The 12,797-nt window shown below is 34.5% G+C and overlaps 1 protein-coding gene across 1 annotated transcript; it reads left to right on the top strand.

Moving 5' to 3' along the window:
* Positions 1-4,308: 4,308 nt before the first annotated feature.
* On the top strand, positions 4,309-11,263 carry LOC144354704 (caspase-8-like). The gene is made up of 5 exons (XM_085506147.1): positions 4,309-4,327; positions 8,465-8,765; positions 9,729-9,833; positions 10,036-10,255; positions 10,349-11,263. The coding sequence occupies exons 2-4, from the start codon at positions 8,471-8,473 to the stop codon at positions 10,251-10,253; spliced, it is 618 nt and encodes a 205-aa protein (XP_085362273.1). The 5' UTR covers positions 4,309-4,327; positions 8,465-8,470; the 3' UTR covers positions 10,254-10,255; positions 10,349-11,263.
* Positions 11,264-12,797: the final 1,534 nt, after the last annotated feature.

Below are 12,797 nucleotides of genomic sequence, written 5' to 3'. Positions count from 1 at the left end.
ACATAATTAGGAAGTCTGGTTCTCACAACAGTGGTGAGTATTTGAGAATCGAGACATTTCATTTAAATTGCGGAGAAGTTCATATGATTGTTATAGTGAACTACAGACACTGACTTGATCTAGGGTCCGACACTCATGGCACTGTTTAACTTACGTGGCGTGAAAATCAGAAAATGGCTGTTGTCTCAACTTTGTACTGACATATAACGTAGACTAAAGTTTAGTGTGACAATTCGTTAGTGCAATTTTTATTTACGGTGTGTCATCTGAATATTTCTCATAACTTGGCCAAATCTGTCTTTCTGCTGCGCCCTACACGCAATTTCACCCTCGTTTCGCTTCAATCGACTACATTCCTACCCAAACTGGCACCAAAATATTAAATTAATTTATTTTCATTTTCGAAGAATTACACCCCCTCTCAGTTCGGAGAATTTGTCATGGTTATTTTTAAAAAAAATCACCATGGACATAATTGTACGTCACCTTTCACGAGGGTTACGATTGGCTAATTTGTAGATAACGTGGTTATTGTCTCCAGGTCCGTTGGCGTCGAGTCGTTTCTACCCAGAGTTTTGTTTTCTGAGAGAATTTTTAGCATTAAGACTTAAGTAGGAAGTCTAGTTTCAGCTTGAGTTGTGAGTATTTCAAAATAGAGACATTTAATTTAAATAGCGCTGAAGTTCATATGGTTGCTATAGTGTACTGCAGACAATGGCTTGATTAATGGTACTGTTTAGCTTACGTAGCGTGAAAATCAGAAAATGGCTATTGCTTCAACTTTGTACTGACATATAACTAAATTTTAGTCTAATAATTTTTAGTACAATTTTTGTTTTCAGTGTCTCGTCTGAATATTTTTTTAATTTTGTCTTGGATTGGACAAATCTGTCTTTCCAAAGCACCGTTTATGCAATTTGACCGCCGTTTCGATTCAATTGACTTCATTCTCACCCAGACTGTCATGCTATAAAATTCCCGTTGCTACAACATTGTACTGACATACAACATGGACTAAAATTTTGTGTGACAATTCGTTAGTGGAATTTCTATTTGCGGTGTCTCATTTTAGTATTTTCCTTGAATTGGCCAAATCTTTCTTTCTGTAGCGTTCTTCACGCAATTTCACGTTCGTTTCGATTGAATCGACTACATTCTTACCCAGACTGGCATGATAATATTAAACTTATTTATTTACATACATGTTTTGATTCACGATATAAATAACAATTAGGAGAATTGCACCTCTTTTTTGTTACGGACAGTGTGTTATAGTTGTTGTTAAAGAATCACCATGGACACAATTGTACGTCACATATTACGAGAGTTACGATTGGCTGATGTGTGGATAACGTGGTCATTGTCTTCAGGTCCGTCGGTGTCGAGTCGTTTTAACCCAGCATTTTGTTTTCTGAGAGAATTTTTAGCATTCTTACAAGACATAATTAGGAAGTCTGGTTTTCACGACAGTGGTGAGTATTTGAGAATAGAGACACTTAATTTAAATTTTGATTAAGTTCATATGTTATTACAGTGGACTAGTCTCAATGGCTCGATTGAGGGTCCGTCACTTACGGAACTGTTTAGCTTATGTTGCCTAACAATCATAAATTGTATGTTGCTTCAACTTTGTCCTGACATGTAACATAGACTAAAGTTTAGTGTGACAAGTCTGTAGTGCATTTTTTTGTTTGCAGTGTCTTATCTGAATATTTTTCTTGAATTGGTCAAATCTTTTCGCAGCACCGTTAATGCAATGTCATCGTAGATTCGAGTTAATCGACTACATTCTCACTTTAAAGTTGTACTGATATAAAATATTGACTAAATTTTATCGTGATTATACTTTAGTGAACTTTTTGTTTGGGGTGTCTTATCTGAATATTTTAATTTTTTTTTCTTGAATTGCACGAATCAGTCTTTTCGCAGCACCATTTTCGTTTCAATTTAATTGACTACATTCTTAACCAGACTGCCATGTTAGAGGTAAAATATTCAGAAACTGTTTGCTCCACTATATAGGGAATATATTCGGAGAATTACACCTCTTTTTGTTACGGAGAATTTGTCATAGCTGTTGTTAAAATAATCACCATTAACTCAATTGTACGTCACATACTACGAGAGTTATGATTGGCTGATTTGTAGATAACGTGGTCATTGACGCCAGGTCCTATGGTGTCAATTCGTTTTAACCCAGCAATTTGTTTTCAGAGAGATTTTTTAGCATTCGTACAAGACATTATTAGAAAATCTGGTTTTCGCGACAGTGGTGAGTATTTGAGGACACTTAATTTGAATTGCTGTTAAGTTCATATGTTGTTACAGTAGACTACATACAATGGCTTGATCGAGGGTCCGTCACTAACGGCACTGTTTATCTTATGTGGCGTAACAATCAGAAATTGGATGTTGCTTCAACATTGTCCTGACATATAACATAGACTAAAGTTTAGTGTGACAATTCTTTAGTGCGATAAACATATTTCCTGGGAATACAACAAAACAATACGATCCGCAAGACAGGGCTGATCGGCCATTTCTCTATCAAATGGCAATTTAATTTGAGCACAAAAACTGAATCAAATGTAGATGCTTGAAAATTTGCGACAAATTTATCGCATAATAATAATCGTCAAAGAGTTTAATTTTATCAATACGATGTTGAGATAGCCTCACCTGAAACCACAAATAGTTGTGCTGTTATGCAAGACGATGCTTGGTATGATAACGCGCAATATTGCCAGGCAAGTGACCAGACTCTGCTGGCTATAGTCACCGATGTATTTAATTCAGGCCCTTTGATTTTCTAAAAATAAAATTCGGCTTTTACTTGAGAATATTCAATATATCAGTGAATATATCAGTTTAGTAAACGCCTTCTAAATTCAAGAACATGCGAAATTGTTTAAGTATTCATCTATGACACGAGACGAGGGATGACATGCTAGAGTTAGATTACCGACGTTTCAATTTTTGGTACGGCGAAGTTGCAAAACTTTAGTTACATGCACTATTTTTTCTACGATATGAGTAGACCTCTTCTGCATTACGGGGAGTATGTCATAGTTTTTGATAACTAAATGAACTTTGACACAATGTACGTCACTTATTACAACAGTTATGATTGGCTGAACTGTAGATAACAAGATCATTGTTTCCATGCCCATTGGCGTCGAGTCGTTTCTACCCGGCTGTGTTCTTGAGAAAATTGTCATTACAAGCAAGTTAAATTCATTGTACATTGGAGAGTATTTGAAAATAGCGACATTTTAGATCACTTGTGGAAGGGTGAATTTCGTTATTTAAATTAAGTTGGTCCATAATCAAAAAAACTAAATGTATCAAAGTTCAGGGTTGCATTTTGTTTCCAAAGGTCGTCACTGTTGGTTATTTTTGTCATCTGAAACCATAAATAGTTGTGTTGTTAAACAAAACGATGATTGGTATGATAAGGTACACTAATGCCAGACGAAGTGACCTGGCACTGCAAACCAAAGTCATTCATAAATTTAGTCCACGTGCTAATGATTTGCTGAAATTTAAATTCGGAGTTGCTTGTCAATATTCATTATATATGTGAATATATAAGTTTATTAAATGTCTTTTGGATTCGAGACTATAAGAACATTTTCAAATTACCACCTAAGACTTGAGAAAAGGGATGCAAAATACATGCACTTTTCGCTCTATGATATGAGTACCTCACTTCTCCGTTATGAAACATATGTAATAATTGTTGTTGAAAAATAAGCTTTGACACATTGTACGTTAATTTTTGCGAGAGTTACTATAGGCTGATTTGTAGATAACGTGGTAATTGTATCCACGTTCGTTGGCCTCGGGTCGTTTCTTCCCTGCATTTCGTTTTCTGAGTGAATTTGTTGGCATTTTTTTACAAGTCTGGTTTTCGTGACAGTGGCGAGTATTTCAATATCGAGACACTTAATTTACATTGCGGAGAAGTTCATATGTTTGTTACAGTGCATTCGAGACAATGGTCTGATCAAGGTCCATCATTAATAACACTGTTTATCTTACGTGGCGTGGCAATCAGAAAATAGATGTTGCTTCAACTTTGTACCGACATATGACGTAGACGAAAGTTTAGCATGACTATTGTTTAGTGTTTTTAAAACAAATCACCATGGGCACATTTGTACGTCATCTATTACTTGGGTTACGATTGGCTAATTTGTAGATAACGTGGTCATTGTCTCCATGACAGTTGGCGTCGAGTCGTTTCTTCCCAGCATTTTGTTTTCTGAAAGAATTTTTAGCATTATTTTACAAGACCTAAGTAGGAAGTCTAGTTTTCGCGAGAGTGGTGAGTATTACAGAATCGAGACATTTAATTTAAATTGCGGAGAAAATCATATGGTTTTTATAGTTGGCTACAGACAATGGCTTGATCAAGGGTCCGTAACTAATGGCACTGTTTAACTTACGTTGTGTGAAAATTAGAAAATGGCTGTAGCTTCAACTTTGTACTAATATACAGTATAACATAGACTAAAGTTTGGTGTGACAATTCTTTAGTGCAATTTTTGTTTCTAGGATCTTATCTGAATATTTTATTTTGTCTGGAATTGTGCAAATCTGTCTTTTACCGTCGTTTCAATTCAATTGACTACATTCTTACCCAGACTGCCATGATAGTGGTAAACTAATTTATATTCAGAAAAGTGTTTGCTCCACGATATGAGGAACATATTCGGAGAATTACACCTCTTCTTGTTACGGTGAATTTTTCATAGTTATTCTTTAAAAAATCGCCAACGACTCAATTGTACGCGACCTATTACGAGAGTTACGATTGGCTGATTTGTAGATAACGTGGTCTTGTCTCCAAGTTCTTTGTCATCGAGCCGTTTCTACCCAGCATTATATTGCATTAGAGACAATGGTCTGATCAAGGTCCGTCCGTAAATGCACTGTTTATCTTACGTGGCGTGACACTCATTAATTGGATGTTGCTTCAACTTTGTATACATATTCAATGTCTCCACTTCTGTTGGCGTCGAGTAGTTTCCTCCAAGCACTATATTATATTTTCTAAGAGAATTTATTTTACAAGACCTAATTAGGTAGTCTAGTTTTCGCAAGAGTGGTGAGTATTTCAGAATCGAGACACTTAATTTAAAATTTTGAGAAGTTCATATGGTTGTTATAGTTGTTTCTGACTATGGCTTGATCAAGGGTCCGTCACTAATGGCACTGTTCAATTTACGTGGCGTGAAAATTACAAAATGGCTTTTGCTTCAACTTTGTACTGACATATAACATAGACTAAAGTTTAGTGTCAACATTCGTTAGTGCAATTTTTATTTGCGGTGTCTCATCTGTATATTTTCCATAAATTGGCCAAATCTGTTTTTCTGCAGCATACCTAACACATTTTTACCCTCGCTTCGAATTAATCGACTACATTCTCACCCAGACTGGCATGATAATTTTAAACTAATTTATATTCATACACTTTTTGGTCCACGATATAAGTAACATATTTGGAGAATTACACCTCTTCTTTGTTACATACAGTGTGTCATAGTTATTGTTAAAGAATCACCATGGGCATAATTGTACCACCTATTACGAGAGTATCAATTGGCTGATTTGTAGATACGTGGCCATTGTCTCCAGGTCCGAGGATGACGAGTCGTTTTAACCCAGCATTTTGTTTTCTGGGAAACTTTTAGCATTTATACAAGACATAAATAGGAAATCTGGTTTTCGCGACAGTGGTGAGTATTTGAGTAGCGAGACACTTAATTGAAATTGCGGTTAAGATCATATGTTATTACAGTGGACTAGTCTCAATGGCTCGATCGAGGGTCCGTCACTTACGGCACTGTTTATATTACGTGGCGTAACAATCAAAAATTGAATGTTGCTTCAACTTTGTCCTGACATATACCATGGACTAAAGTTTAGTGTGTCAATTCTTTAGTGCATTTTTTGTTTCTTATCTGAATATTTTTCTAGAATTGGCCAAATTTGTCTTTCAGCAGCAAAGTGACATTAACGAGACGATTGAGTGTCTGCTATCATGAAATAGATACAGAGCAGGTCTTATTGGCGGATTGCCGACCATTCTGTGATATTCTCAATAACTTCTCTACTTGTAGTGATGTCTTATCCGATCATATTTATTTTGCTTGAATTAGCCTAATTTGTCTTTCCGCAGCGCCATGCATGCAATGTAACCGTCGTTTCGATTTAAACAAAGACACTCTTACCAAGATTGGGATGATAATATTAAATTTATTTGTATTCGTACACTGTTTCTTCCAATGTTATTATATTAGGGAAGTATGCATCTTCTTCGCTAGGAGAAATTTTCATATTTGTTCACCATGAACATAATGTACGCCAGATATCACGAGAGTTACGATTGGCTAAAGTGGGGACAATGTAGTCATTTTTCCCAATGTCCGTTGACGTCGAGTTGTTTCTACCAGCCGTTTTTCGAATACGTTGCATTACATATGTAGACGAGCAACAAGGAGGCATAATTACCGCGACATTGTATTTGGGACATATTGGTTCATTTCCATAGGGTTAATTGTAACATTTAAGTAATTTGGTTTATAGTCATATTAAATTTAATAAATCAAAGCTTAGGTTGCATTGTGTTTATTTTAGTGCACTATAGACAATGACATGATCAGGAGTCTGTCACTATTGGTCATTTTTGACTTAGGTAGCGTGAATATCAGAAAACGTTCAGTGTGATAACGTTGATCTACTATGCAGTTGTACAAAGTGTAATAACGACGTAAATTGTAGTGGCTTTAACAGCACCTAGCCAATATATCTATCTGTTAGCATGATTTCAAGAGTCGATTGACAGTCAGTAGCCATGAAGTAGCCTTTTATTTAAATTATGTTTTGTAACCAGTCTATTGTAGACAATAAACACGAGGGTCGCATGCTTTGAATGGCGTGTTTTTTGGATGGGGGTAGTGCATTCATGTTTATGGAGTGACTATTTGTTCTGCTATCATTTCAAATCAAAGTATTTTGTCATTTTGAACAAGTAGTCGTTATTTTTAAGGTTTATATAATCTTCTCAGTCAAGAGAGAAAGCACGATTTGATCCCACAGAGCAGCTGAGTCTTGAAAAGCACAAATTTCTTGTCGTGTCTTGTTCATGTTTTGTTGACATCTTGGGACACTTCTACAAGGGTGTATGTTAGTACATATGTGTAAGCAGCATAGAGAGTTTGCAATATATTTATTTTAGAACCGAAGCCTCGCAATTATTGACACCACCACGAATTTTCACCATCTGATATTCAACGTGTTTTTTCACAACTTCAAGTTTGGGCATTATTTAGTTTTAGTCGTGATTTTTTCCAAGTTGTATTTTTGTCGCACTGTAATAATATTACTGTTATACAATAACATGCATTGTAAAATTGTTATATGTCCTGGTTGTCCTTTTTCGGCTAAGCTAACCTCCGGACTACATTTTTATTGTGTATTGATGATTAGTATTGCATTTTGATGAACGAAAGCAATATCAAAACACCCAAATGTTCAGTTGGCGAGTGATAGTTGATCAGTATGTAAGAAATAGCTATCGGATCGTATGTCTAAGGAAGGCCACACAGTGTTGAATTCAAATACCAAACCTCCTAAGCCGATTTACAATATTGTGCTAATTATGATAACTCACACATCGATGCAGGTCAATATTGTTCCTGCAAAGTGTGCGGTATCCTTATGCAAAGAGGAGAAATTTGCCTCATATCTGAGTCATGTCTCACAACGAACTTGTACTAGTTCTACATATTGTGAAATTTGTCGTGTTAGAGAATGTTTCTTCGCGGGTTTCATATGTATTCAATCGTTAATTGTGAATTTGTATTTCTAGTGAAGTATGATGATGTATTCAGTCAGGGCAACGAGATGTAGACATATCATAGGTGCAGAATATATATCATACAAGTATATTGTGTTATGCATGGCTCTGTATCTGTAGTGATGAATTATAACTATTCTGACTTGAGAATATAAAATGTCGCTTTACAGAATGCGTTAGCAATGGCCACCAATAGCCGTAGACTTCGTGAACTATATCAAGATATACAATCGGAGCTTAGTCCAGTGGAAGTCGAAAGAATTAAGCAGTTCCTTTCAAATGAACAACTGAATTTTCATATTACTTGGATTCGTTTATTTTGTCTCTATAAATTACATGATGTAGAATCCTAACACAAATATTATGACTGTTCTGCCTCTTACATCTTTTGAGCGTGATCATAAAGATCACCTTGTTATTTCTATTTCTGCTGTAACGTTATTTTGGTGTACTTATTAGGAACATAACACCAACACTTTCAAATCAAAGGTGCAGAATATATATATCATACAAGTACATTGTGTTATGCATGGTTCTGTATATGTAGTGATGAATTATAATTATTCTGACTTGAGAATATAAAATGTCTCTTTACAGATAGCAATGGCCACCAATACATTGTACAGTAGGCTTCGTGAACTATATATAGATATACAATCGGAACTTGGTCCACGGGAGGTCGAAAGAATTAAGCAGTTCCTTTCAAATGCACAACTGCCCAAGGCTGAAAAAGAAAGCCTAAATGAAGCATCTGCGATTTTTCTGAGACTAGAAGAAAGTGGGTTGATCAAAGCAGATGATTTGTCACTATTACGTAATCTAATGATTAAGATCAAAAGAGAACCGTTAATAAATGACTACATAATACCATGTCAAAAGGATCTTGATAAGATCAGAGGTAAATAAAATATTGTCAAGTATTTAATATAGCTGACATTGATTTTATGATGTGCAGTCTCGGTTTGCATTATTTTGGGGATGCTTAGTCATTGTATTAATGAAAATTATACAATTTAACTAGGAAACTTACAAAAAATATACCAGTCCCTATCGAACCTATCGTCTCTAGTTGAGACTACAAGGACGTAATGCAATGTAATTTTACGAGAAATGTACACTGATATGATATTGGAGAACATTGCAAGTGAAGTCAAAATAAAATGGGGTCCACATTAAAGTCAATATATATATATATATATATACATTAAGCACAGCAGAGTATTTTCAGGTAGGTACAGTAGGTCTTCAGTATAGACTGGATATACCACTCAGAATATGCCAGGAGTGTAAGTGGATTGTATCATTTAGTTGGTATGGTTTGATCAGACCTAGCTAGGTAGGTACAGTCATGAGTATAGGGTAGGTATATTACATATGTGAATATATTTGACTGGTATTATGTTGTTTGTGTAATGATATCATGTCTTTCTGTATTTAGAAAACTGGACTTTTGAAGTTTGCACTTTAACGAATGGCCATATGACAACTATATTAGTCTCATACAATCATCAATATTAATGAGTTACGTCACACCATGTATTTAGTATTAGTTTGGTTTCTTTCAAACTTGCGGCCCTGATGCACCTTGTTTTGGAGAACAAATTCAGAACGATATTTTGTTCAAATGAATGCTGTTTCATTTGCTCGATACCATTTGAGTAATGTCTTTATAAGTATGACGAGTTAAAGAAATTCTGACATATTTATCATTCGGAAGTGTTTCCGATCTAATTCAGACTAAGATATGGGACGATCAGCAATACATTGCCAGTGCATAAGGAAATGAGAATGAACCCCAAACTCACTGTTTAGCACAGCCAATGCGGATGTTCACTTGAATTGCTTATTGTTGTCACTATAGAAGACTGCGTAGCTGAGGTTGCCTGTTCTTCAAAGAATCCAACAGTTTCAAGAGAAATGGAATTTGGGAAGAGGCTGGTTGATCTTGCTAAAGAAATAGGGAAAGGTAAATTAGTAATCACATTTAGTTATCAACAAACTATTGTTGGTCTCGTTCAAGTTTTTACTTTAAAGTACATCATGATAAATCAATAGTGAGCAAGTCTTTTACATTTTATATGAGATATATTTTATTTGTGCCATTTAATATATTGCAAGAGTGTGGGAATCGAGACTAAAATTTGCCATGACTTTTTCATTTTTTACAGATGAATTGAAAACACTGAAAGAGCTATGTGGTGTGTATTATCTGATACCAAAGGGCAATTTAGAGGATATGAAGGCATTTGATGTGTTTACATTTTTGCGAGAAGATAACAAAATCAGCAGTGACAACACAGAGTTGTTGGAAAAATTATTAAATGAAATTAGAAGAGTAGATCTTCTGAAAAAACTTGTAATGCCATTTTCATCAAAGACATTTTAAGGGTAAATATTGTCTCGAACAGCAATTTGGTACAAAATGTTGATTAAATCAATTATCCTATTGATCACTGATTTATTGTTGTTTTTAATTTTCAGATTTATGGAAGTGGGCCAATTATTTGTGAAAGATGAGTCTGGAGCCGAATTATTCGTGTTAATTTATATGGCTGTTAACTGAACATTTACCCGGATTTAGGAATACATTGGCTAGTACTTTTTTTGCCAAATTTAGCTTAGACTAGCTTAGATTAGCTTGTTTAGGAACTGAATCCAAGTTGTGTTATTCTATTATATTATTTGATTAATCTACAAAAAATGTTTGTTATGTAATTATGTTTTTTTAATTATTTGTATTTTTTTAATTTTCAATGCAAAATGCATTATATTATTGTATTGTTAGTTTGTCAACTCTCAATGCATTTGTAATATAATCTAGGTTTCCAATGGACTGATTTGTAATAAGTATGTCAATGTATTTCTACCAAGATTTTATCATGTTATTCATGAATATGGAGTCTTGTACAGATCCATCTGCATATGTTGGCACTATTTGTATTAAACATATAATACACTGACATTCCACATGTTCAGTGTCCAGTAATTGAAAACGATATATTTTTTTCTAAATAGATTACCTATTATAATAGTGTAGTGATAGTTGTTGTTTGCACAATATAAATTAAATGGGGCTAGAAAAGTGATTTTTGATGAATTTGTGTAGTCAATTATTTCTGTATTTTCATTGATAGCCTGGTGTAAGCACATGTAAATCTGTGCCATACAAACGATACTGCTATGATATGTATTGCGTATTTATTGTAGACAATGTTGCTATTGATCATCTGTTTTCATTTTAGCACTCACTCTGACATGGAGGTCAGTGTAATTTAGCGGCTCATAATAAACTATGCCCTCAATAGCTGCAGCTATAATGCTGTGTACTTTATTTTTTTAAACCAACAATGTACATATGGCGAAAAGCATTGCTAAATAAAATGACAATAAATATAATATGCTTAGTTCTAGAAATAATAGATTTTAATCCGTAGTATGAATCTCCGATAAGATACATAGTCACTGACAAAGAAATACACATATGTACATTGTTAAAAGGACTGTGAAATTGTTTATATTTTCAAAAAATAGTATACCAACACCCATTTTGAATACAACTGAAGACATTTTTACGATAATAGACGGCACCTAATCTAAAACACAGGACACTTCAAATCATTATTTATTAACACATTATCCACCGAATAAGAAAAAAGTCAATAACAAAAATCCTAACTGTAACAGGAGTTTTTCGCTGTGACTCTTGTAGGACAGTCAATAAACATATTACAGGGCGTAATCGTATGATCACCCTTTAAGCATTTGAACAGAAGTGACGCTGCAACTACTTTTCCATGTTCATGTCACTCCTGATAATGGGCGATAATGATGAATTTGCAAAGACCAGAACAATAAGTATGAATGTCTATTTACAGCTGTATAGCCCTGGTAACACGTTATAGCACAAACTGCTCAAAGCCATACCTTAATAAAACGCCCTCCATTTGACTGTCGGTTATAATAAAATAACATCGGTTTTCAATAAACATCTCCTGGCATTACCAACTAAATTTTATAAACAATTATAGTGTCGCGAAACTCTAATAATCTTTGTGATAAGAAGGACACTAAGAATTAAAAACTGTGTCTTTAATTTTGTATCCAAAATTCCCAGCAAAACATTGTCTAAATCCGGAAAGTCTTAACATTCTCTATACATTTATTTGGAATAACATAACATTCAGCCAGAAAAATTGAAATGAAGTTTTAACTAAAATTTACGACAAACTGCATCACTGGGATCAATTTGCATCTTATTATCATAGTCGGGTACTGGTCATTAATCAGATACATACATTCAAACTGTGGCATCGTCTCATATCTATGTCAATCAAAATACCTGATCGTATCACTGAAATCAACATTCACCTACAGGGTGAGGCACGGCACGTAAGCACTGGGTGGATCGTGAAATTGTCTACCAACTTCAGATAAAGGGCGGGCTTGAGCTCATTCACATTGAATCTAGGATTAAAGCGTTCAGAATCATATACCTTTAACGCTACTTCTATTGTGGCCTTTATTATCTAACCTTCTATTTTGTACTATTATTTCATTCAATACGGAAACATAAACTACTATAAATAACATTTCCGTACATTTATTTTAAAACCATCAGTAACAATTTCAATATTACAGTTTTCCATAACGAATTGATTGCCGTTTTCAGCTCAATTACAGTTAAACGAGCCTTTAAACCCACGAAAATTCATAAAATCTGCATTTACCCTAGCGAATGCAATTTCAATTGTTTACGTAATCCCTTGAATGTTTTTTTGCCAACATTAAGAGTCTGACTACCATAAGCTGATTAACTTCATTATTTTATCATTTCTAAGATTTCTAGTAATACAGGCTACTGATTTTCAATTTTACCAATGTATTATTGTGACATTCTTGATTTTTTTGTGGCAGAATCAAGAAGCGTAAA

The sequence above is a fragment of the Saccoglossus kowalevskii genome, chromosome 12, assembly GCF_978046115.1.
Source record: "Saccoglossus kowalevskii chromosome 12, keSacKowa6.1, whole genome shotgun sequence".
In the NCBI taxonomy this organism is placed as follows: Eukaryota; Metazoa; Hemichordata; class Enteropneusta; family Harrimaniidae; genus Saccoglossus; species Saccoglossus kowalevskii.
This window is presented reverse-complemented; position numbering and strand designations above follow the sequence as displayed.